The 27,895-nt window shown below is 39.8% G+C and overlaps 1 protein-coding gene across 1 annotated transcript in view; it reads left to right on the forward strand.

The window, feature by feature from the left end:
• The window catches only part of TNIP3 (TNFAIP3 interacting protein 3), a 61,202-nt gene extending 38,501 nt beyond the window's left edge, over nt 1–22,701 (forward strand). Inside the window, exons 7-11 of the mRNA XM_019533958.1 lie at nt 111–236; nt 3,040–3,093; nt 4,132–4,290; nt 8,405–8,465; nt 21,460–22,701. Coding sequence (XP_019389503.1) covers nt 111–236; nt 3,040–3,093; nt 4,132–4,290; nt 8,405–8,465; nt 21,460–21,491 — 432 coding nt within the window. The 3' untranslated portion in view covers nt 21,492–22,701. The remainder of the gene's footprint in view (nt 1–110; nt 237–3,039; nt 3,094–4,131; nt 4,291–8,404; nt 8,466–21,459) is intronic.
• Nucleotides 22,702–27,895: the final 5,194 nt, after the last annotated feature.

A 27,895-nucleotide genomic window follows, 5' to 3' on the forward strand; every position in this document is an offset into this window, starting at 1 on the left:
TTCCTTGTACTTGTTTGAAACTGTATTTAAACAAAACAAAAAGTATAAATGGATAAACTCCATAATTTTCACGCTGCTGGAATACAAATGACAAATGTGAATAATTGCAGGTACAGATATATGAAGAAGACTTTAAAAAGGAGAGGTCGGACAGAGAAAGACTTAATGAGGAGAAAGAAGCACTTCAAAGAATCAATGAGAGATCACAGTCCCAGGTGAGCAAATTAAATTCTCAGGTATGACTCAGAAAAAAAAGCTACCATTGCCAGTACACGTGTATTTTATTTTTATTTTCTCACTTTCCATACAAGGCTTTCTGGCTTCCATTAATTGACATTGGATTTATGTGAAGTCACCACCTGGGATGAAATCATTCTGAAGTAACATTGTAGGGAGATGAGAAATGATTAGAGACTTCTTCCAAATTGAGTAGATGAAGGGGTGCTATTCAAATCTCTCTCAAATAAAAAGAACAAAGGAAAAGGACGCTCTTTGTTTTGTTGGCATGGCATTTGGTATAAAAGCTACAGTATTGACCCAAGCATTGAATTAAAGTATGTAATGCATCAAATTCTGCTCTCAGCCGTGTATGACTCCAGCATAACTGAGAACAAAATTTGCCACACTGAGCAAATCTGAGTCATTCAGGTTACTGCAAAATCCTCTTCAATGTAATGTTCTGATTATGGAGATTCAGAAAGCTGAAATGAAGTCATAGCACAAAACAAAGATTCAGTTTTCCCACCTACCTCTTAAAAACATGATGAAGCCACAGTATCTTCTGTCTGACAGAATTGTGCAATGTTTTGCAGTAAGTAGCATCATTATGGAATATACTTTGATAACTCCTCTTCCTCCTTGATTTCCAAAGAGGAAATAGAAATATTAGCTGATTCTTAACCAATCTATGAACCAGTAGTAGCAGGAGTCACAGGATCTTAAAGCAGCAGGAGAATATCTTGCAAGGTGCTTGAGTGCTTCCTTCAATGAAGCTGATTGCCTTAGGCTCTTATTCACTTTAGCAATGAGGGCAGTTAGCATATCCTGCATGTGCTTGGGACTGCACAGGATGAGACTCCAAATGAAAAATAAGCAGGTAACAACAGGTGACTGTAAAATGATTAGTGCCAGTGCAGAAAATGCCAGAAAGAATGCTGATTTGTCATGCAGGGGCATTCAAGCATATGGAAATAGCAAGGATAAATGGCATGTAACTAAATGTCTTATGATTGTACATTACTCTCAGTGAAAGACATTGTAATCAGCTGAAGAAATGCCCAGGTGCCAGTTTCCTTTGTTGGGTTGTTGGTTGTAACCATGTTGGTCTAAGAACATGGGCAGACAAGGTTCTTTGGGTAGATGTGATATCTTTTATTAGACCAACTAAATAATTGGAAAAATTGTTCTTTGCAAGCGTTTGGGCCCAAACACCCTTCTTCAGGCACAGGAGAGTCTAGACATGTTTAGAATGGAAGCCAATATGCAAAATACAGGCCTGTGAAAATGCATTTTTCTACCCAGGAGAGCATACAAAATACCACTAGACTCTTCCTATGCCTGAAGAAGGGCGTTTGTGTCCAAATGCTTGCAAAGAACATTTTTTCTTACTCTTTTTAGTTGGTCTAATAAAATATATCACATCTACCCAAAGAACCTTGTCTGCCTAATTTCCTTCACTGATATTTTTGTTTCTGGAGCTGATTCAGCTATTAGAAATGGCTGTATCAAGCTGAAGAATTATTTCCTTCACAGCATGAGCCTCAGGTTATGGTCGGGTGTGAGAACCACTCACTTTAAAGACATGAAGATCCCTCTAAAACAATCGTATGCAATCAACGTGCCACTTCTCTGTGATGTTGTGATTAGGGTTAGGAGAGGTGGTATCTGGTGTGAGTGCGCATGTACATAAATAAATAAGTAATGAGTAAATAACCATAGGAAAGTAGGTCTGGGAGAGATCCAGCGCACCATCCCAGGCAAGTATCTGTCTAACTTGCTTTTGAAAATGTCCATGGATGGAGATTTCATAACTTCTTTAGGTAGCCTGCTTCAGGGCTTGACCACCCTCAGAGTCAAAAAGTTTTTTTTCCTAATCTCCAACCTAAACTTCCTTTGCTTTATCTCTACAGTCACAGAACAAAATCTGTCTACATCCCCTTTATAATTGCCCTTCAGGTATTTGAACTGTTATCATCAAATCCCCTATCAGTTTTCTCTTTTGCCCACGAAACTCTAGTTCTTTTAGCCTTTCCTTATCAATCATCCTTCCCCACGCTCTAAAAATCTTTTTGTCACTCTGCTGGACTCTTCCCAATCTTTCTATGTCTTTCATGAAGCATGAGACCCAAAACTGGACACAGTACTCAAGGCAAGACCTCACCAGTGCTAAATGGAGTGACACCACATACATGCACATACACTAGGGTGGCCAGACACAACCCCAGAATACAGGACATCTGTTGGCGAGGGGTGGAATCATTAGCCCCCTTAGCCAATCAGCAGTGAGGGGTGAGGCTGTTGTCTCCTTAGCCAATCAGCAGCAAGGGGTGGGGCCACCTCAAAAAGGCCACCTCCCTCCCTGGCTGACTCAGAATTCTGCTTGCCCTGGCTGTGCGCTGCCCTACTGCTAGGCAGAGCCAATAGAATCATGAGGACAAATGATTGACATGTATTGCCACCAGTTAACTGAAAAACAGGACTTTTAGCTGTCCACTCCTCATTCAGAAATGGACAGGGGACAAAGGGTTTAAAAGTAGATGGTCTGGCTTAAAACAGGACCAATGGCCACCCTAGCACTCTCTCTCGCTTTCTCCCTCCCCTCCTCCCCCTGAAATAAATTGCTTGTCAGCCAAAAGAGATCTCTTTCTCTTCCCTTACAAACACATTGGAGTTATGCCAACCATAGCAGGCAGGAGCTCCAGTGTGAGGTGTTGCACTTGGGTATCTTCTGTATTTTACGAACAGTTGCAGTAGTACCAGTTTTGGGACTGGAAATCAATATGGTTAACTAATCAAAGTGAAAACTTTATTTCTTTGCAGATGAAAGCATGTCTGAAAGAAAAAGAACAACTACAGAAACAGCTAAAACAACAGGTCTGTATGCCCCTTTGTACCTTGGTTTTTACATTTAAATGTAAGGTTCAAAATTTCTGTGAGTTGGTAAAGTAAATCTCCACTTCTAAACCTACCACCTTCTCACCCTGTAGAATGAGAGCCTTTGAACTATCCCTTCAGAGGCCAGCAAGACTATACAGGAGAGTAAGGACTGCAGGGTCAGCTGTTATGTTACATTTTCATACTATGTTTGTTTCCCTCCCATAGAGCAGTTTCTCTATATAAATGGAGATGTGCTAGAGAAGTAACTCCTACTGAGTGACTTGGACTTCTGATTTATCATAAATGGAGCTTCTCTGCTTCAGCATTCACTGGTATACAATTCACCTGTAAGCAGCAGCTCTGCCCAGTGCCCCAAGCCCCTTTATAAACATGTTCCACTATAGTTGCTGTGGTCTGAATGTATTCAATTAACTGCCTGTGATTTGATTAGAAAATATTATTGAAAGGTCTTGAGCATGAAAAGTGCTATGTAGATATGTACTTAGTCTATATTATTAGACCAAATTGAGAGGTTCTGTTTCATCTTTTTATCCCCTTTTGGTCAGTCCCTTCTGAGGCAAACTCCCGAGCTTCACTGAACTTCCATGAGGCCTGAGAAAAAGCAGAGCAAAAAGCTGTGAGGATCTCAGTATTTGGCTTTGTAGTTACTGCTGTGACCCAGTCTCCACGTTAAGCAAGTCTACAAGCATTTAACACTGGACGAACCATGAGAATAGCAGAATGCTACTCTATGTAATAAGTGTCACCTGGCTCTAGAAGACACCAAAGATGTGTTTTCAGGGCATTTAGTCATTTTGAAAAATTGTAGACACTTTGGCCTTGTGCCTGGAGGAGGATTGATCAGAGAAGATATATATGTTTGTTAACATTCTTAATAGGCTAAATTAGAAGCATCACAATTAGTTGTGTAAACATTGATTCATCTTCACATATGGTTCATTTGTATGAGTATTCTGTTTTATGTACATCTGCAGTTAACAATGTAGGGGTTTTTTTTAAATCTTTTTCCTGCAGAGAAAAGCTCTTGCAGTACCAACTGAAAGGCACTACATCCAGCCTCAAGTGTTCCTTCCACCTTCTGCTAACTATGGAAACTGTGGCTTATGCCACCACTACCAAGACCCTTGGTTACACAGAACAGTACGAGGCATTCATGACCAGCAGCAGCACCCAGTAAGTAGGATTTCTGTTACTTCCCATTCCCCTGAACAATGGTTTTCCCAGAACATGACAGTCACAATGATTAATTTCAGGCTGTCCCTTGGTGATCTCATAAGGTCCTGTCCAGCCCTACTATCCTATGATTCTATACACATATTTATCTCTCAATTCATTTTAGGATCCAGATCAAATCTTTCCCTTGTTTCCATGATCTTGAGCTAGCCTTAGTGATCTCTCTTGAGTTTGCCTCCTTGCCTTTCTCTGCACAGATCACCAGTCTGCCTTTGATAATCCATATTGTTTGCTCCCTGTTTCTCCTCTATCAGGTGCTGCCCTGAGCAGATCTCAGCCAAGTTTATATATCCAGTCAATATCTTTATCAATTTGATCATCTGAATTTTACCATTATAATTAAGTCTTTAGCAATTTTATGCTTGCTCCATATGTGGGCTAAATATTTAACACTCTCTAACAATTCTTTATTATATCCAGAGGTGGTTATTTTGCATTTGTTTTAAATAATAGCAGTGGAAAATTCCTCATTAAAATAACCTGGCAAGAAGTTTGATTGCAACTAAATAATAATGAGTATGTACTTTTACTCGTGTCATCTTCTTTGTCTTCTTTGAATATTGTTGAATAATTAAGCTATATTTATAAAGACGGATTTGATCTCTGAGGGGTGAAACATATCCCAGACATTTAGAATAAATGAGGAGAGTGACAGTAGCAATGTTCAAAATCCTGGCCCTCTTGAGTTCAATGGGATCATTCTGCTGACTTCTCTAGAAGTCAGATTGGGCCCTAAAAAATGAGTTGTCTACTACGTTGTATTTCTCTAGCTGATTCAGTAAATGATCATGTTTGTTTGTGATGACCTGTTGGACTTGCAATGTCCCCATCCCCATAATCAGGGCAATAAAACTTTATACAAACCACATGATCAGATATTCTCTGGATAGCATGGCTGTATTTCGTGCACATGGGCAAGTTAATGGCAGGATGTGAAACTCTTCTATAAAGTATAGAGGGTCAAATTCCACTCATCTTTATTTATATTGTGCACTATCTTGAACTATAGCTGATTTGATTTAGGTGAGACCACTGGAGAAGTAAAGCTCTACTCATTGTGAATAAAGGCAAAAATCCTGATTTTAACACTTTAAGAAAATATATAATTTTCTTATAGTAGATCCATCTCTTGTGAAACTATTTATATAATTACATTTTCAAGGAGAAATTAAAATAAGAGTAAAATAACATGAAATGCTGCACATCATTTTCATTGTATATTCCTATAATGATGTTACATACTAAATTATGTTTATTAGTGTAATTATAAATGAGTTTTACAAATTGTGACTGTCAGCTTTAATGCCTAGAAGAAAAACTGTGGACAAGTGGATCAATATAAATATAATTAAAATATGCCTGTCTCTCTGTTTATCAGAGTTGTAAATGTCATAGAATGTTTTTCACTGTAGTTGGACTCTGTCCTAGATTACTTTGGCTTTTCCCTCCAAGTTTTTTCATCATCTGTGTTTCTAATTCCACAAGGAATCCCTGTGTTTATACATTTTACCATTCCTAACTGGGTTCTGGGAAGAAGTAGTCAGATTCTGATTGGTTGCCTTGAAATTCTCATCTTTGTTGCTTGAGTTCGTCTTTGAAATTCTTTTCCAGTGTGAGCATCATGTTGCTCTTTTGAGTTCTTGTCAAGCCCCTGAGCAATTTGTCAGCAATGAAAAAAGGTGTTGGGATTGAATGTGTTTCTTGATTTAACATATGTAATACTGTGTGTTTTTCTGTGCGTTTTGCATTTTTGTTCTTTCTTCATGTTACTCCTTTATGTTCCTTTGAAAATTTCCAGTAGAATCATTTTCATTTTGTTGACATGAAATGCATTCCTCCCATCCTTAGGTAGATTTCCAAACTAATATAAATAGGTAGAAGAGTGGAGAAAAGAATTAAGTGAACTGCAAATTCTGTAAATCCGATAAAGAGAAGCATTAGAGCACATTTTTACTGTCCTAAAACCTGTAGGACAATTCTTGTATTTAAAGTTATCACATATTTAAATAGTTTAATTCACGGCCTGCATTGGCCTGTCTTCCAGCCTAGAAATAGTTAAGAATTCTAGGGTAAGGTATAAAACATGAATACCATTTCTTGTCTCAGTGAAAGACAGATGCTTCTCTTGCTTAGGCTTTCTGTGACTTCTCAGTAGGACACAGATTTCCAAAGGACTGTATTGAATAAAACCTAAGTCTAACTGCTATATAGTAAGGGTAGGGATAGAATCTAAAGGTGTCTGGGGAGGGGTGTTTGCACCCTGGTTCAGCTGTTTATCACCTGTGCAGTGAGCAGTCTGAGTTCATCAGCTTGTCAGCATGGCTGTGATCTCAGCCACTATTTTGATGTGGCTTTGAAACCCAAGGGGGTGAATGCCATACTTGCTCACCCCCTCCCTGTTCCCTGCCACCAAATTTGGTGGTGGGCAAGGAAGCAGGAGTGGTTTTGTTTTGAGCAGGAGGTTGAACTAGATGGTCTCCTGGGGTCCCTTCTTTTCTATGATTGTATGATTCTGGATATGAAGCCAGTTAGCTCAGAGATCTCACTGGGAATACACAGCTGAAAGGGGACGTCATCTCCATCCTGCTCCTGGACCTGCCCATGAGTAAGGGCCAAAACTCCTTTTAAGTAATGTGTCTTCCATGTAAAGGCAGAGAACTTGAAATCCACAGTGGAATTTTTTCCCAAGTAATTCCTGTACGTCAAGAATTCTTCAACTTCCTCCAATTAACTAACTGAAGGAAGGAGCAATTCACATATGTACTTTTGTCACTCTAGGAACCTTGTTAGTGTTCCCCTGGTAATTAATGCTATAGTCTGTGCATAGGTCCAGACTTTTAAAAAGCATACTGTAATTCTTATTTAAAACACATAATAAATATAATTTCCTGTCATTCCCTAAACAAGGAAGCACCAACTGTTAATAATTGACATAGGCAAAAATGAACTATTTAAAAAAAAAATCTCAGTTCTGTATTCAAGATAAAGGCAAAGGTGTCCCATTTAAAGGCCATTAAGTTCTATTGGGTTTAAGTCCAAACATAACTACCAAGTAACAATTTCATAAATTTATCTTCAGGAATTAATTACTTTGCTAGTTATTGACCACATTTTGTGATATAAAGCAGTGGTCAGTAACCTTTTTGGTTGAGGGTCAGTTTAACCCAGTTTGGGTTAGAGTTGGGGCTGTACTGTGAGACCCAGCTGCCACTGCTGTTTTTCCCTGTGGCAAAGGGGAAAAGTAACTGTTGCTGAAGCCCCTTGCCACTGAATCTTGCCAGAGATCCATGTCTGCAGGCTGTATCAATTGGCTCTGTTGGCTAGATACGGCCTGCAGGCCATAGGTTGCCAACCCCTGATGTAACGTATAGAACCACATTCCCTTTTTTCCTTCTCTATGCTAAATATTGAAGTTTTGGCAGGGCAAAATCATCTTGGTAGCTTCTTCTTGTAGACAGGGAAAATGTCTATTACAATGATTCCTTGTCCCATAGTAGTTTCTTGATGGCATATGAAACTTATTTGATATGATAGGAGTATTCATGTAATACAGTAGAACAAGAGGAACATTCCTTTGAGATCAAGCTGTCAGCATGAAAAAGCAAAGCTTTCAAACTGGAATACTGTCACCTGTCATGTCAGTGCATGCCATAATTCTCCTTGTTCTTGAATGCTTACCTTTATAATCAAAATTGTGATGGCTGACAATGTCTTCTGGAGCATTTCTCCCTTTCCTCTTCCTCCTCAGGTACAACTGTATAGACCTTTGAAAATTGCCATGTTAATGTTTGGTTTGATTTGTAAGGTCTAGAAAGATTTACACTGGCATTTGTAATGAGCACAGCATCTAATCCACAAGTCATAAAGAAGAAAGCAAACTGAAAAACTCAATTAGTGGATATTTAGAGCCAAATATAAGTTATTTTGTAAATTACTTTTGTATGACTAATAAAAAGCTTCATTGTGTAATTATTTTTTAATATGTCACTATTCTTTTGTTTGAAGTGTCTATGAAGCCCATATTGCTGTAATAATGTTTTATTGTTCTTTTCAGCCAGACTATCAGTGGTATGTTCCTGACCAGTTTCCGCCAGATGTGCAGCACAAGGCAAATGGTAAGACAACAGCTGTACTGAGCATATTTAGAGTTTACTTTTTTTATTGGGGCCTTTTTGGGATATTTAGTAAATGTCCATATCTGTTGTATGCTCACTGTAAGGTTTTGGCCTTATAGGGATGTAACAGGTATGTCTTGGCAGTTCTGATGTAATCGTAGCTATACTGTAGCTTTCAGTTTCGCTGAACTTAAAACACCTCTTACATATTTTGAAATCACATAAATGCCTCATTAAACTCCTAGTAACAGGCTTAAAGAAAAGAGGTAGTCTTCAGAGCTTCTGTTAGTCCAACCAAGACTTTGTATGTAACATGGGACAGAGATGGGACAGGTTTTAGAAGGGAGCCCTATTAATACAATTCAAGCCTTGGGATTTGGCTTTACTTTATAGAAAACCTGCTAATGGAATCACTGTTTCTTCTCTTTGAACTAAGTAGCAGAGACATCTTTGACATCACTGCTGAACAAAACTATGAATCAGAAAGCGTAGACCTCTGCTCTCTAAAAATGTCAAGAATGGAGGCAATATCATTTTAAGTGATCAAAAGTAAAAAGTGACTGTGAGGCAAATGTATCTACATGCAACACTGAAATTTGGATTTGAAATTCCAGAAAGTACATAGGTATTTAATCTTGGTTCAGACCTTTGTAAAGATCAAGACTAGACAAACAAATCAGACCTTGTTTTGCATTCCAAGTGCCTCTTCCTTCTCTTTCTCCTTAGAAACTCACCTTACTCCTTGCACAGAAAAACAATTGGCAGGGAGGATGGTATACAAGGCATTATGTCCTCCCATACTGTCATGTGTGATGACCCTTTTGTGTAAATATCCTCTCAGGTGGCATAATGCCATTGTCAGCTATGCAGTAATGCATAAACCAAGTTTATTTAATATCATGTGTTTACAGTGTCATATTTATTATTCTGTATGGTATGGCTATTGTAAGATTGATAGGAAGTTGCTAAAGTATCTCTCCTGAACAATCCAAAATGAAAACATGTCTGGTCATCTATTCTTTAGCAAATACATGCAGAAGGGGGTGAAAATATTAATATCCATTGAAATGCATGGACAAGTATCCTAAATTATGGGGCTGGATCTTCCATAGTTAGTTGTACAGTGAGGGAAAGACATGCTGGGGCTTATTCATTTTCTGCTTTTGTTGCACAAGGTTTTGCTGATGAGCATTGTCCCCATGCTCCCTATGTTGTAAATGGATGTTGGGAGCCGGCTGCAGAGGTGATTATTTGGCAGAGTGGTTTTATCACGGGTTTCAAATTGTACCTTTTTTCTACCTCCCGATTTTTCCCTTCATTTTCCTATGAGATGGCTGCTCATTCTCCCATTTCCAAATATTTTTAAAGCTGTGCTTCCCATTTGTGCTACCACTGGTGGTAGAGGATGCCCAATCCCCATCCTCCCAGGACAAAAAGCAGTTGGAAATTTGATGAGTTGAAATTTGTCAATTTTTACTCTGACTACTTCGCCAGACACCATAGAGAAAATTTCCTAATTTTGGCCTATAGTACAGAATGAATCCATTATCTAGAGAGTGTGTTGTGTATGGGCATCTTTTCTGTTTTGTGCTTTTGCACGGTAAAAATTAGCCATTAATAATAACTGGCAATAACTACTAATACATTACTGATTTACATTGTTTTTGGCAAGACTTCAAATTTCAAAATTCCAAAATAAATAGGAAAAATATTGGGGCAACTTTACACCTTTCCCCTGCTTTTGGGTTAGCTTTAACTATTATAACCTTCTTAAGACAAGGACTATAACTAGCAAAACTTCTGCAGGATATTTCGTTTCAGCTTTTAATATTCCCAGGGAGGTAATAACTCTCCTTGAAATGTTAATGATGAATTTCTGAGGTAGTGCTGATTATGAAACTGGAATGTTTAAACAGCACAAATGCAGAAGGTTAACATCATGAGGCAGTTTATTTCATAAAGAGAAAACTGGCCTGACATTATAGGGCCTTCCCCAACTTTTCACAAATTTCCCTTAATGACTATGTGAATTTTGCTTAAGTAACAACCTGTAGGATTTGGTCCATCAATTTCAATGTCATGACTTGCACACACATAAAATGAATGGGTGACTTAGTAGTTGTAGTATTTAGCATATTAATTTATCTGAAAGTAGTATATGTTCTGCACATACATGTTACTTAGTTTGCCAAATGTAGTAATCTTTTACTATGTATGTAACTATGACTATAGGTAGTGCAAGATAAATGACAGATCCAAAGACTCCCATACTCAGTGTTTATAATAAATGATCTTAATCTAGTTTGCTACAAGGTCACTGCAATTGCAAAGGGCTTACATCACAGAAAATAAAAGTAGTAATAGCCTTTGTCAGTTGTACTTGGAAATGGGCATCGTGTTACCAGAAAGTGGTAAAGTGGAAGGCCAGAGAACAACAAAAAATGATTAAGTTACTAGAAAAACTGATATAAGGAAAGATTTAAAGAACTCAGGGCAATTGCACACATGCAGGGAGCCTGCTTTGATGTGCTGGAAATCCAGCGCGTTGGAGCATGTAAACTGATGTGCTCTGGCAGCCCCGCACATCACGTTTATCAGTGGTGTAGTGCACCTCCACACTGACAAAATGGCGTGGCGCGCTTTGAACTAAAACAAGTTCAATGTGCTTTAGTTCAAAGTGCACCATGGCCATTTTCCCAGCATGGGAACACACTGTACTACTGATGCACATGACACACGGGCACTTTTAATTAGCATGGCTCACTAATTAAAAGTGCCCAGCATCACATCAGGACCACATGTAAAAATGTCCTCAATGTCTATAGCTTCGCTAACCAACTATGAAGGAAGACTTAAGGTCTATTTATTTAAAGCAGATTGTTGCTGCCCCTTTTTATGTACTGTTCTGGTAATATTGATACCCTTGACTTTGTTCTTCTGCCTCACACAATCACATCTACACTTTCCTTCGAATTAGCCCTGTGCCTGGATCCCTTTTTTCTGACTTATTGTCTTGTTTTAAATGCTTCCTTAAAGCCCCACTTTTTCTGAAAGAAATCACTGATTTAGCTTTTTATTTTCTCCAAGAAAAGGCCTATCGCTAAGCAACCACATGATCTTTCAGATGTTGTTCCTGCCCAATTTCTCCTCCCGTCTCTGTCTCATTATATCTTTGATCACATCATACCTGAAAAGGTTCTTTTACACTTCTTAGTGAAGTTCTGGCCCTGATGAAATAATTTCTTCCATGGGATCAGGATTTACCTCTTTTGACTCTTTTCATAGGCCTGCTGCAGGTTTGTAGTTTCATGCTAATCAGTGCCAAAGAAAGTAGGGCTGGAGGAGGTTAGGGAGCATGTATTACATACAGTACCCTAGAGGTACAGCTAAAAACCATATGCCGAAATTAGGGGAAAAATTTGCAGAAACCAGGATCAGCTATTAAATGTTCTGAAGACCTACAGAAACTTCTTCCTAGCCCTACCTTTCTTTACCTGATTTTCTATCCTCACTCATTTTTTCTTGCTTGATTTCTCACTTACCTGATTTTTCTCATGTGCCTGATTTCTCACACACACCCTGCTTCTGTATCTCTACAGTTCATAGAGGATAATTTGCATGTTGATTCAATTACAGTGTTTGGCTCGAGATCAGCCATTTCTCTGGCTCTGTTCTGGATGGCCTTCCTCCTAATTTTAGTGGAAAGAAATGCCATCATCAGGGTGAGGGGTGAAGAGGTTTGGACCCCTTTCTAGCTTTAATAGAAAATAATGCCTTCATCAGAATAAAACAAGGGTTACAGGTACAGGGAGAAAGGCAGGGGGCAGGTATGAAGGTGTGAATGAGAAGAAACAAGCAGTGGTCCACCCAGAAAATGTTCACATCTTGTTTAGATGGAAATTATTAGTTTCATGTTTTTAAACAAAGTAAATATAAAGGCAGTAACACTTAACTATCACAGAAAACCCAGATTTCAAGTTAATTTCAGACTTCTACTGGGATTAGAGTAGTGAAATAAAACTTCTATGGTTGCAGATTACCACAGAGTCTTCATTATCAGACCATTAGTTGCTGATTATTGAATCACAGCTCACTACACTAGGATACAGTAAAGTGCCTGTTGGTATGGCACTCTGCTGTACTAGCTGGTCTGGAGTAAACTGCCTGTCTGGTTTTTAGCCCTTAAAAGCTTAAGAGCTTCAGTGCATATTGCTTAGCTCTCCTAAGCCGGCTAGCAGAACTTGCCTTTGACCTTAGGCTAGGGACAGACATTCAAAAGGCCTGAGCCTGAATTGATTCAATCTTTGCAGGTTAGTCTAACCTGGCTAGGCTAAATCAGTTTTGTAACCAGACAGACATCCCAGAAATGCAAGGACATGCCTTCAATGGCTCAGGCTAGAAGCCGGAGGGTGCTAGAGCAGGCCTTCCTTCCTTCCACAGCATGGAGCCAAAGGGGACATGGCCAGGCTTCAGGAGGAGCTCCAATTAGCTCAGCAGGGAACTGATAAGTGTTTATCACCCAATTAAGGAAACACCAGAGGGACATTACCATCAACTATTTGTTGATTCTGTCTGTTGACTCAGCATGGACTATAGCCAGCATGTGGTCTGCTAGCTAATACACAGGCACCTCCTAAGCAAGGCAGAGGGCAGCAGGAGTGTTGAGGGCAGGGGGGAAGCAGCCTGCAGTCTCTCAAGCTCCAGCCAGGTAGCAGAGGGGAGGAGCTAGCTCTGCTGTGGAGCAGAGAGCCCCGCCCAGCCCAGAGAGCATGCTGGGATGCTGGGGGTGTCTGGTTTATCTTAAACCAGCAAGGGGTCTGGGACAGACATTGCATAAACTGGTTTGAGGCAAATCAGTTAAGTCTGCTACTACATTCAACCAGGTTTATCTCAAACTGGTTTCAGCCATTTTCAAACTTAGTTATGTGCACTGAACATCTGTTCTGTTACAGGTTTAAACCAGTTTCTGATCACTTCAACTGGTTTGTGTATAGTGTCTGTCCCTAGCCTCAGTGCTTAAGAATTTCCATGCATGAGGCTGTCCTCTTGAGCCAGCTATCCACAGTGAAGTCCAAGGCTTTCTGGCTATGAGTGAGGAAGCCAGTCTTGAACTTAGGATAGGAAAACCACGAATACAGATTTCAGAGTCTGCAGCACCTTCATGCCTGATTATCCAGTTACCAGTTTTCAAAGGGCTGCAAGTATCTCCTGGAAGTATGATCTACTCAGTTACAAGCTCCCACAAACACTTCAGTCCAGATTTTACTCTTCCTTCTGGACATATAAGTACTTAATCTCTATTCATCCCAGAAGTAGACATCTAGCTCAAGGGAATGATCTGATTCTTCCTGGGGGAATGCACAGAACTCCCATTCTGACAACAGGTAGTACAGGTCCAGAGATGAATCATATTCCACCTGTGCAGATGCTTAAGTCTCCATTCTCCAAATGGGCAGCCTTATCACAGTTTTAGCTGACTTCATCATGTAAGGGTCCTGCTTAATTGTGACAGGTAAGAGGAGAGATCTTCTGGGGATTCTGCTTCTGAGAGAAAGAAAAGACTACATGAGCTAACATGCATATCTGGCAGGCAACAGCACTGACTTCAGTCTAAGGACGGAAGTGAGGAAGGGAGCCCTGGGAACACAAGGGCCAGAACCCAGACCTTGTTCCCTCCCACAAGTTCCCAGATTGCTGGGCCACAGAGCCAGGTTTCTTTTTGTTTCCTTTCCTTCTGGACCCATAAATCTTTCACTCTTGACTGTTTGGTGGTAGCTTCAGTAGAAGAGGTGATAGTTGTTACGAGCCTTGCTTAGCCTATGGAATGCTGGTCAGGGCACTCTGTGATGAACTAGGAGATGTGAATTCAGATCTTTTCAGGTTGAGATACGCCTAGAACACCCGTTTCCAATTTTCTGCCTTCATTTACTGGGCAATTGGGTGTGGGCATCATTACTCCTGGAGACTTTGGAGACTTATGTAGACTTTTTATCCTTGCCCAAATGGATTTGGGTCACAGAAGAGCCTAAGTGCAGTGGCCTAGATCACTGTACTGGATTTCTTCTGAGCATATGCAGCAGGCTAAATCTAGACATCTTCCACAATTGTGATTGCTGCATGAGGTGGAATCTCACTAAGAGCCCCAAGAACCACGTAGGTGCCACTTCAACATCTCAGAGGTAGAGTAGGATCTGGGCCTTATGCATTCTTTAAACACAAATATGTACACATCCATACATTGCTACAACAAGAACTGTCTCTGGAACTGAATATCAAGCATTGGTTTATGTGGAAAATAGTATGATCAGTATTCCACCTTTTGTTAAATTTTAGATAAATTCCCAGAACTATTCCCAGACTTTTGGCTAATGTAACTGATATAGCTACATTGTCTTCAGAGGAACTGTACTGATTTGCACCAGAAGAAATTAGCTCTGACTGCTAGAGGCTTTCAAACCTGTGGAAGTAGGTTTATAATACAGCATTAGGTATAACATCATATAATATTTTTTTCTTCATTTTGATCTTCTCCAGTCTGCTTTCACAGTCAGCGTGGCTAGGATCTGGAACCAACTCCAAGAGAAGTGGTGCAGGCTCCTACCCTGGGGGTTTTAAGAGGAGGCTAGATGAACACCTTGCTGGGGTCGTTTGACCCCAGTACTCTTTCCTGTCATGGCAGGGGGTTGGACTAGATGATCTACTCAGTTCCCTTCCGACCCTAGAAACTCTGAAACTATATTGAACATTCAGCTTCAGAGAGACACAGCTGCAGCGCTGTAGGGAGTTTACCTTGGATATTAACAAATAGTCATCCAAATACATGACCTTAGGACCCACCCAGAAACTGTCTTAATATTATGTATAGGTTAAAAAACAGAGAAAAGTATAGAAGGTGGGAGACTGCGTAGGCTGCCTCTGGCTGCAGACTAGGAAGACAATTTAACAACCACTATAAACCTACTTTAAAAAATGTACAAGAAATGGTTTTTCACCTTTAATAATGTGTTTGATGACTCAGTATATTCCACACCCCTGCACATATGCTGGGTAGAACATCTTTAATATTCACCTATTCCTTCTGGTCATAGGGGAAAAAATGCCACTTTGTTTGCAGGAGTAAGGCCACGAGGCTATTCATATGCCATTTGGGAGGACACATGCTGTATGTCCACAGGAATTGGAGCGATTAACCTGCTTCCTTTCCTTCCACCCCTGGTCCTTCTATTTCATGTTTCTGTCTCATAAAAAGACTGTCCACCTCCAGGGCTCCCAGTGCTGGGAACCAAACTGAATCCAGGACTATTAAAACAGCTATTTGCAAAGGGAAGGGTGGAGCTTCTCTTCATGTTTATTGGATTTAAGATTTTAATAAGATTTTCTTTTCATTCATGTTTGTGAAGGTGTGTGTTGTGCATTTATTAAATCCCCTTGCTGGAGTTCAGTTTGCCTAAGAGCATAAGTAAATGTGTGGGATGGTAGAACACAGCTCTTCCTTTTCCTGTTCCATAAATCCCATACTGCATTATATGCCAGCTGAAAGATAGTCAGGGTGAACATTTGGGTGTATCATTTGTCCACTGTGTGTATCTCTACCTGCAGACATGCCTTTGGCAACTCATGCCCCAAATGGAGGCAAGACCACTTAACAAACAAGGCCATTTAACAAAAAACAGAATGAGGTAGGAAAAACAGAGTGGCTGCAAGAATGTAGAAGGGATGGACAACTGAAGTATGGGAAGAGTTGAGCTAGTCTGCTTTACAGCACCCCTAGTTTGGCCCTCTGTGCATCTACCTCTTATCAAAACAGATGCAATGGATACAAAAAACAAGACTGGGAAAAGGAAATGTGCAAAAGATAGGGATGTCCTAAGGTGATGTGTATTTTATTGGACCCACTATGTAGTGCAGGTAGACAAGTTTTGAATACAAAATGTTCTTTGTCAGGTGTCAGAAAAGCAGGCAAAAAGATAATATATAATAGAGGATAAGTGTGGAAAGAGGAAGGCTTACGTAGAAGTTTTTTCTCCCCCCTCTCTCCCACAACTTGCAAATACAACAGTGGAGCAGCTCCAGCAGAGCTGCACCTGCTTTCCTGAAGCTGATCTTTGCCCTTCCTCTTTTCCTTTGGCCCTGTTTAAACTGCTTCATTGAATTAAGGCTTTGCTTCCAATCTTACTTTATTTAAATACTCATACTTTCCCTTTGGGGGCACCATTTCCTAAGTCCTCTTTATGCACTATGCCACTCGGTATACTTGGAGTCTGTTTTCATTTTGTTAGGAGCAAGGGATAAGAATTCAAGCAATACGCTCAATGTCAGTTTATTTGGAAGGTGCTACTGATTTCTTTCCTGATCCAATTGCACGAAATTGGAAAGAGTTTGAAAAAAAAAATGGTTTTGGAGATTTTCCCTGAACCCACTTGTAATAAAGATTTATCTGAAAAAGAGGTTTATTGCTTGAAGCATACAAGCAATACAAGTGTCCCTCTTTCATACTCTTGCTACTGACTTGCATTGCTTTCTTCACTTCAAAATGATTCTCAGTTTTGTTTGTTTCTGGCAATAATAATTATTAGCATCTCAAGCACATATATTTAAAGACTACAGCTATCCCTTCAAAACACGTGATATGACTACTGGGCTGTTTAGTCCTAAAGATTATTATAGCAGTTTATTTTGAATTGGCATAAATTATACCTGGCACAGGGAGACAGTAAAACTAGTTCTTTCAAATCTAGCTGATGGTTCTGAAGTAGCAGTACAAAATCCAAGGAAGAGTGACTGGGTATAGCTTTCTAGCAACTCTGGCTCTGATGAGTAAGTCTGGATGAAGCAAGCCTAGCTTATAGATCTTTGGATATCCTGTCAAAAATGGAACAGAATATCTCCACATCTCATGACTTTACTACTCCCCTTCCTAACCCATCCATATTATTATTTCTCAAGGTCTAGGAAAGGAAATTAAACACAAACTGGTATAAATGATGAGAAATCTGTAATACAACAGAAGTTCAGTATACATAAATCGCTTTCAAAAGGCTGAAACCAGTTTAAGATAAACCTGGATAGATGCAGTATTAAACTTAACTGATTTAGGTTAAATCAGTTTATTGCACTTGTCTCAGATTCCCTCCAGATTCAAGTTAACTCACAGCATCCCAGGATGCTTTGTATTTCCCCCATAAACTCCCACTTACAAGCTGGACAGGATAGCCTTGAACCAAGCTGTCTGGTCCAGCTGAGCAGGGAAGTATGCTCTAGTGTCCCCCAGCTTCTGACCTGGGCCATTGCAGGCATGTGGCTGCATTTCCAGAATCAAAAGTGAATGTCTGTTCACTTGGTTATCAGTTCAATGTATGCAGCTTAGACTAACCTGGGAAGATTGAATCAATTTAGCCTTGGGCTTTTTTGCTGCCTGTACTTAGCTCAAGGGGCACATTTTTTGCCCTTATTACACACTCTTTTCCCAATAATGTTATAAGTAGAAGTGGTTGAAAAACAGTTTTTGTGAGGTTTGAAGGGTAGGACATTTAGTGGGTTTTTGGAAGGTTTTGTTAAAAATTAGGATGTAATGAACAGATGAAAATCTGAAAATAGAAGTTTGGGGTTTTTCAGTGAATAGTCAACATTTTCCACAGAAAGCAGGCACTGTCAATAAAAACTTCAGTTACTAAAGCAAACCCAACTAATTTTCCACCAAAAAACAGTTTTAGTTGAGTTATAATATTATACAGCTTTAGTTGTATTATATTTCCACACTAAATTTGCATCCTATGATATTTAAGACTTGGATTTTATAAGGATTGGCACTTTTCCAGCAATCCAGGACATATATAATCATCAACTGTCTTTGATTTACCTCATGTTTGATGGTTTTTTTCAAATGTTTTGGGGAATTTTGCAGGAACAATTCTATTTCTGCCACTGCAGTGCAACCCATAAGGACTCAGGATGGTTTATAATTTCTGCTTCCTTCAACTTCAAGACCTTTTTTCTTTTTCTGCTTTCAAAGATTATATAAAGAGTCTGTGTTTTTCCATAGAATATCAGTCAGACAGGACCATTATAAAGAAAAAGTAGGATACGTATATTAAACAGTACTAGGGTTTTAAACTTTCATAGACCTACTTCCATAATAGACTTTCCATTTCCTGCTTTGCTGTCAGTAAATGGTCAAAGCTATTTTAAATAGCTTCAGTTACACCGAGGAGCACATCTTTTAAATCTGCATGAAGGTAGCTAAGATCTGATAGTTAAGTTATAACGGAAAATATTTTAAAGTAAGGTTTTCTCGGTTTTATACTGTTAGTTCATATGAACGTTGTACTACTGGTATTCCAGGGCACTTTTACATGTGTTCCAGGAGTGTGGGGGGTGGTGCGTTAATTAGAGTGGCTCTGAGAGCCTCTCTAATTAAAGCTCTGCAGCGTCTTGTGTAGCAGCATCCCTGTGCCTCAAAATGGTGGTGGGGGTGCTTGAATGAAAGCTCATTTGAAGGGTTTTCATTTAAGCACCCCTTCCACCATTTTGAAGCACAGGAATGCTGATACACAAGGTGTGGAGGCTGCTGGAGCATGGCAGTTACCAAGCTCCAGCTGATTAAATGAATCGAGTCTGCAGCATGTCTATATTTACCCTGAGTGATAGGGTATACATTCACAGATATGTATGAGCTATTTGCATAGGCGATACATGGGGGTGGGCATGGGGAGGCATGTGCCCCCCCTGAAATTGGTTCTAGCTGGCCGGGGAGTGGGGATTGTGATCAGGGTCAGCGATCAGCCACTGAATGACACCCTCCAGTTGTTGATCAGTTGCTGGGGAACCTACCAGTCACCCGTGGCGATTTGATTTTCTTTTCTTTTAGCATCATGGAAAATTCATTTTGATGGGGAATTTCTGTAGAAATTAATTTGATTTCTCTTTCTCTAAAGACGATGCAAAATTAATTTTGTCTTTATTTGTCTGTTAATGTAAATGCCACAACTTTGCATCTAGGAACAGAAATTACACATAAACCAGTATAAGTGATCAGAAACTGATTCTAATCTGTAACACAACAGAAGTTCAGTGCATGTAAATCACTTTCAAGATGACTGAAACTGGTTTAAATTAAATCTGGATGGATGTAGTATCAGATTTTAACTGATTTAGGTTAAATCAGTTTATTGAACATCTGTCTCGGATCCCCTCCAGAGTCAAGTTAACTCACAGTCCACCAGCATCCCAGGATACATTGCGTCTCCCCTGCAAATTCCCCCTTGCAGGTTGGGCAAGCTAGCCTTGGTCCAAACTGTCTGCTCCAGCTGAGCAGGGAGACATGCACTAGCACCCCAGGCCTTCTCACCTTGGCCATTGCAGGCTTGTGGCTGCTTTTCTGGAATCAAAAGTGAATGTCTGTTCACTTGCTTATCAGACCAATCTACACAGCTTAGACTAACCTTCAAAGATTGAATCACTTCAACCTTGGGCAGAGACCTTGGGGCGTTTTTCCTCAGTGTCCTGCCTGCACATCTCTGAGTGGAGCATAGCTGGGCAGTAGCCACCAGCATTCTAGCTGAGTTTGAGGGCCAGTGGGCGCTGTCTGGCATGCTGTGCTCAGTGTCCCCCCAGGGAGCACTTGTTTTGGCCCTATAACCCTGCACGTGCACATCCTGTTTTCTTATGATTTGTCCCCCGAAATCAGTTGGATTTTTAAAAGCTGTGGCCACCCGACCAGTGGTGGCCCCAATTTTTAGTGGGCTAGGCCCGCGGCCTTTTTAATTTAAATAGGTCAGCCTTGAGCTTTCTGATGGTCTGTACTTAGCCTGCAAGTACAAGTTTTACTTATCTCTTCTTAAGTAAGGGCCCAAGTCTCTCTTGTTGGCTCTTACTGCAGTATGCATTTTAGATGTAAAACTATTTTGTTTTACATTTAAAACAAGATAAATGTAGAATTTTGCACCTTAAACCCATTGTTTTGAACCGAGACAAAGCAACCAGGAAGCAACCTTGATTGCTGTACCAGAAGATACTCCACATGGAAAGGAAATTTCTCAGTAGAAGCAGTTCCACAATATTCTAACCTTGCCCTTTTGTGGAAGAAGAATGCCTGTAATGCTCTGGGATTTGGTTCAGTCTCACCTGAACAAGACCATTTTATTTCTAGGCATAAATTAGAGCAACTCCTAATCCAAGACCAGTTGGTTTTGTGATTCATTTTTTTAAAGCAACACTTCTCCATTTGGATATCATCAGCACTGTACGTTCTGACACAAATGACAGGCATAATGTTTTGGAGCTGTAAACTATTTTCTTGGATTATCTCAGAATACCCTTAGAATAATTTCATATTGCTATTTTAATTATTTTCTTTTACATCAAGTACAGTTCATTTTTCCTTGTGGTTCTAGCAATACATTATAGCATTTCATGAACCTCTGCTGAAACTTTTTCAGAAAGGAGCTGTGCATTATATCAGTGATAGCATGTTTTCCTTTCTAAGACTATATTTTTTTTCCTATTTCATGAGAGTTACTAATAGATGCTTGAACAATAGATAATAACAACAGACACTATTAGATTTCATAAATCATGTCGTACTTGATTTTATACGGTACTTGAAAGAATCAATACTTGATTGTTTACTTTCATTTCTTGTGTAGGGTTTGCATTCTGGGCAAATGAGAATGGCAGTATTTTACTCTGACTTCATAGAAATGTAAATAACTGACACAAGAGGAAAGGCTGTGGCCTGTTAGGCCTTCCTAGGTATTGGGTAACCTTATGAATAAGTCACAGTGAGTTTATTAGATACTATTAGCCATTGTTACAACATTCCTGCCCATTTTTCAATTTTCCTTCTGTATATTGTAACTCAGGAGGGACTGTAAGTTTGGGACAACATAAAACTTTGACTCCAATAAGGGAGAGTCAAAAAGGTATGGTACTAATGGGAAATTAGTCAACAATTTCTTTGTATTTTTCAATTAAAAATGCTTTAATTTATTTACAGATTCCTCCTCGAAGAACAAAGTCCATCACTGACAGCACGTGACCTAGAGAAGGGCAGACAACAGACTGAGAGCTAGCCTTGTAACTTCGTTATTAATTGTTTTTTCCCCTCCATTGCTTCTCTCTAGTGCCTGTTACCTATACCTGGAAAAATCTCTGGTGGTTATGGAGAAGCAGATCTTTCATAGCCTGTGATCCTCAGGATCCAGTTAAATTGGATGGGGAAATATTCCTCTTCTGAGGAAAGACACTAGCTATCCTGGTTATCAAAAATTTATTAAAAGTGGTTATGGTATGACATGTAATGTGACTGGGGATTCAGAGACAGTTGCATTGGATTTGACCACAAAACTTTAAGCACACTAATGTTCTGGTCTAGTGTAAAAATCCAGTTTATTTGATTCCTAAAAATTACTTTTTGTGCCATTTTGAGTTCTGTACCCATTTCTAAGTCTGGAATGCATATGAGTTCTCTAATGAAATGGAAGTCTGGCTTATCATTTCAACAGCCTTTGTAAGATAATTGAGGTGGCATAGATGGAATAATAGAGACTGGCCTTCTTTCAAGTCAAGGCTAGCATTCTTGTTGTTTCAAGCCTAGTGTATATGCAGAATATGATTATAATATTATCTGTGTGTGTATATATACATGTAGATAGAATATTAAAGAAACTGTGTCATGGATTTAGATTGACAATGAAAACAGGTTTCTACTTCTATGAGGGATTTTTATCAATTAATAATTCTAAATATAACTGTTTGATCTTGAATCTGAAAATAAAACTAATGTATCTAAATGAAATCATACTTACTGTAGTTTATGTATGATACTGCATGATGCAGCCTATTTACAGGATTATCTCTTTCCCTTCATATTTTTAACACGAAAAATTTTACAGGGATTCTACCACAGCTTGTTGGAAATCTGCCTTGAATCAGGGGCATGGTTGGTAGTAAACTACATCAAATGTCCAACGGATGTACCTAGCCAGTCCTATATTTGCAAAGATGATTCTAATATCACACCTTTCCTAAATTGGGCCAAGGCAACACTTTCAGGTGAACCTACCAGCCTCTACAATATTATGCAGCATAATTCCCACATGAATAACAATCCATTTTGATTCCTGTTGTATTACAATAATAAATGTAAAAGTTTTAAATGTTAGCAGTATTTCAGCTTGGGCACAATAGACAACAATGCATGGGAAAGGACTTCTCTGCTATTAAATTTATTCCTTGACCACTTTGTCTTTGCCTTCACTTCACTTACCAAGGAGAAAAATCACCCCTATGTTCTAACACAGAACATGAAAGCATGAGCAAAATGCCAAACTAACCATTCTCTGGAGAAAATGTTTTCATTACCTTTTAAAACTCTTGAGTTCCATTGCAACATTAGCCATGGAATAAACCCCCAAATATCCATTAAAGGTACAGAAAAAAGTTTTATCTCTGTGTGGGTACAAAGTTGGCTTCCAGAAACTGTAGCAGCAGATAATTTAACTAGCAAACAATATAACCACATTACTCCTGATTAGCGATTTGGCTAATAAGGGTGAGATCATGGAAAATGCTAATGCAATGCCTAAGGAAAATCCAATTATAATGTAACTTAATTCAATTCAAACTCTCAGTGGGTGACCAGTGTTGTGGGTAGGGCACCCCACACTCAGAGATGTAGTGAATGTTTAAAACAGACAAGCTTCTGTGCATCTGGCAGTAGAGCCAACAAACCTCCATTTCATTCACTTCAATCCATCTCCCCAACTAATTATGAAGGTTGTGCCTTCTATTTGTGAAGCTTACCTCATTATCATATAGTTTGTGTGAGCACTATCTGGTCTAAAGAGAGATGACTCAGCATATGCTATTCACACTAAGAAAATAGAGTTTGCAGTTCTAACTTTCCTTTTTCACTTCTACGTTTAGTCACAGCACTTTTAATGCTTGACTGGCTAGGGCCTGATCCTATAAACATTTACTCACACAAATCCCATTGAAGCCAACTGTAAGGCATGGCTTCCAAAGTGGCATGCATGGAAGGAAAACATTTGTGTACCTTTTTTCTTGTAATTTCCTTTCTTGTGATGTTATGTGTTTCTCAAACCCAGACACTGTCTGCTATCTGAATTAGTGTTATCATACTAGATGCACCAAATATTTTTTGTGTGTGTGACAGACAACTGAAAGGGAGGAAAAAAGGCCAATTAAGTTAAACCAACTGCAGTTTATTTCTTCAAGATTGCTCGCTTCAGATAGTTCTTAAACTTTGTCTAATCTAGTTGATGAAATTCCCACCACTTCTCTTTTAAGATTATCCCACCCAGTCTCCGTCATAAAACTGTATTTGTCATTCCCAAATGTCATTCTGCCGTTTGTTTTTATTATTAGCTTTCTCTAGCTTATTTGATTTCAAGTGCTGGAAGAAATACATGATCAGAGCCCATTGATAACTTCGTAGGCTGATTTTTTTTTTCCTGAAGGTATTTTGGGATGCTATTCAAAATTTGGGGATATTGTAATTGTCTTATAGGTGGTAGATTGGTGAAGTGGTTAATGTTGCGCGCACACACACACACACACACACACACACATTTATATACATATATATTTGTGTGTGTGTGTATAATTTGTATATCTTTGGGTGATATCATTTATTGGTCCAATATTTATTGTTTGGAATAGATTTAGAAAACTTTTCAAATGCAATACATTCTTCTTCAGGCATATTTCCTGGAACAAGGGTGTCAAATTCATCTGGCCCCACATGTGGTACCCACCCCAGCCAGTCTGGGATCTATGCCACATCTAGCGCCCACCCCCTGCCCAGTCTGGGAATGCTCTGCATGCAATGGGGGTTCTGCACTGGTGGGAGGAGGGGTTGGAGGGGGGTGTGCTGTGTGCTACATGCAGTGCAGGTCCCGGACTGGCCAGTATGGATGCCAAATGCAATGCAGGTCTCAGGATGTGTGCTGTACATGCCACCTACTCCTCCCAGTCTGGGATCCACACTAAGCGAGACATCTTCCACAACTGGTCTGGGGACCCACTCTGCAAGTGATGCCTGCTCTGGCCTGTTTGAGATATGTGCTGCATGTAATGGCCCCCAATTGTTCCAGGAAGAGCACTGCATCAGTGCAACCCTACCATCTACACATGGTATATGGTGGGATGCGGGGTGTACAAATTATTCAATGTGTTCTGATACAACAACACTAATTCAGATAGTAGATAGTATCTGAGTTTGAGAAACATATCCTCACAAGACAGGAAATGAGAAGAAAAAATACATAAATAAATAATCATGTGACACTTTCTTGTTTACCGTATTTTTCGGACCATAAGACGCACTTTTTTCCCCCCAAAAGTGGGGGGAAAATGAGGGTGTGTCTTATGGTCTGAAGGTGTGTGTCCCGGGGAGACGGGGCGGAGCTTGCCCGCGGAGGCGACGGAGCCCGAGCGGGACACCCGCCGCTTGTTTATGCCGTGTCCCGGGGAGACGGGGCGGAGCTTGCCCGAGGAGGCGGCGGAGCCCGAGCGGGACATCCGCCGCTTGTTTACACCGGAAGCCGGCGCCCGTGCCGGTGGCCGGGAGCCGGCAATAAAAATGGCCGGCCACCGGCACACGTAGTCTCTCCTGCCATAAAAACTGGGTGCGTCTTATGGTCAGGTGTGTCTTATGGTCCGAAAAATACGGTAATCCTAAAAAATCCTTGCCTCCTGCATAATTCCTGGACTATTATGGCTTCAACATCACTCTAAGGAGGTATTTTTACAGTTTATAACCCTTTTCACTATCTGGTCTTAAATATTCTGATATTATAAAAGCCTCAGTCAGTTTGTCTGTCTGTCCATAATACTTTATTTTCACTCTGATTGGTTGTCTGAAACCAAGGCAAAGCACTGCCATGACGGCGGGGATGTAGAGACCAGAGGTGTGGGGGCGGGTGATGGATTGGGCCACTGGCCTTGCCCTCCCCCCTGGCCCTGCTCCCTACAGGTGGTGGCAGCATCGGGTGCTGGCTGAGGTGGTCAGAGGGGATGGTGGGGCAAGCTGCCCCCCCCCACACTCCTGGGAGACGGCGGTGGTACGGAGTGGTGGGTGTCAGCACTCCATCCCTGCCCACCTCCTCCTCCTCATTCTTGATGGGCAACTGCCTAGTTTACATTAATAAAATAGTTCAAATTATTGTAAGTCAAACTCTTTTGGAAGAGTTTGTTGGTTTAGTCCAATGACCCTGTCTTCATTGAAAAAAAACACTCTCATTGACTGTGAATGAGGCATTTGTAAGTTTTGACTAAATTAAACAGGGTAGCAAAAAGGTGAGTTATCCCCTGTAGGAATGTGGAAAGGTTGAGATGAAGAATGATGTCTGCAGGGATAGTCAAATTACTTACGAAAACCTTGTCAATGTTTATACACTGCTTAAAGACACTTTACCCGTCTCTTTAAAAACATTGCATGGATTCTCTTCGTTTCAGTATCCTGTCTTTTTGACAACCAAAACATTTTTCAAGGAAGCACTATATATCCATGCTTGTCATTTTCAGCAGATACATTTCAAAAGTCTTGGTTGTTTAATATGAATGCACATTTCTGATGCTATGGACAACAGAATTAGCACATGCATGAAAATTATGCCCTTGGCACAAAGAGTATGTGATGGATAATACAGTCAATAACTTTCAACTGAGAAAATATTTCTAGTAAAGCAACACAGCTCTTCTTGCCAGTCATGGCAGACAACCCACCTGTACAAATTCTCTTTTGGACCATTTCAGGTTGATGTTTTTACTAGCTGTTGTACATTTAACAAATCCCTAGACTGTTCAAACAAGTCTCAGCCTATGCTTATAGAATGAAATGGGCACAGACATGCTGCCTATATACCAAAATTGTCATTCAAACATCAAACAAAACACCACCTGGGTGATGTCAGTAACTTTCATCAGTTGTGAGCAATAATATTTACATTCAACTGTTGAAAATATAATCTATGCTAACATATCATTAGATTTCTCAATCCTTTTCAGTATGCTACATGACAGTATGATCCCATTAACTATTTTCTAGGTTTTTTGTGGAAGAAGTAATGGGCTTTCTGAACTATTTGTAACATAAATTGACAGATTTTTCCTTCACTACTGCCTCTTTGTCTGGAAAAGGCTTTGGAATATTTCATAGAGAGTGTTCACCATTAATTTCAATTTCTGAAGGAGTTTCACTTTTTTTAATGCCGTTTGTTCTTGAATGACATTCTTATTTAATATCAAATCATATCTCAAAGCAGATATAAGGTGATATTTTGTCATAATTTCAGCATGGGTTAGTGTAAAATGACATTCTAAATTGCTCTTTTTCTGTATAGCTGTAGCACTACATACCGACCATGCTAGTTAAGAACTTTTCCCTTCCCCTCCCTTCATATACATAGTAAATTCTTTCATTGTGATAGCATTTTCATATTTTTGTTTTGACATGTTGAGCTGAGTAGACATCATTTTGACAAGAAGGATAATAAGCTAGCTATAAAAAAGTTAATTCATTGGTAGTCATTAAGAAAAAATGTTGTGGATATGGGCCTTGTCTTATATTTTTTTTCTCTCTTTGGAGCTGGTCAGCTATGAGACATCCTTTTCTTTAGGTCTGGCAGCTCACAATGAGTTGTAGAACAAAACTGGCCAATTGCGACTACCCCCTGCTTTTCATGATCAGGGCACTTCCTTACTGGCCAAAGGGAGTTTTGGTCATTCTTTATTTTTGTTTTAATTCTGAGATGTTCTATCTTCTGTGCATGCTTCAAACAATGCTATTTTATATTATGGTTCATGCTACTTCCAAGAGAATGCCAGGATGGGTTTTGAGAAAATAATGGTAGAGGAGAGAAGACCTTCATATTGAATCAAAAATTTGAAGACACCTATTTAAGCAAGCGGATTTGGATAATAGACCCCTAGGCAGATTAAAAGAATAATCCATGAAAACATATGACCATGACAGCAAGGCAAAAGGAAGAGACTGAATAAGAAATATAACTGGGAAACAGTGTACTGCACAGAAGAATGAGCACAGGAAGAAGTAGAAACAGGAACCAGTATGCCAAAACCCCCCCCCAAAAACAATGACTTATATTTCTATGAAAAGCAAGGAAGGAACATTGGAGAGAGAGAAATAAGCATGAGGAAGTACAAAGATGATAAGCAGACTTTTTGAGAAATGACAAAAAGGAAGAGGATCTACAGGCAGAAGACAGAGTAAGAGAAAGGGAATACAGACATACACCAACATCAGGGAGAAACAGGTGTATTTCATATTTCATAGACATTAGGGCTGGAAGGGACCTTGGGAGATCATCGAGTCCAGCCCCCTGCCCAAAGGGCAGGAAGTCAGCTGGGGTCATAGGATCTCAGCAAGATAAGCATCCAATTTGCTC

This window comes from Crocodylus porosus, unplaced genomic scaffold (assembly GCF_001723895.1).
Source record: "Crocodylus porosus isolate Cpor-Errol unplaced genomic scaffold, CroPor_comp1, whole genome shotgun sequence".
NCBI classification, from domain to species: Eukaryota; Metazoa; Chordata; order Crocodylia; family Crocodylidae; genus Crocodylus; species Crocodylus porosus.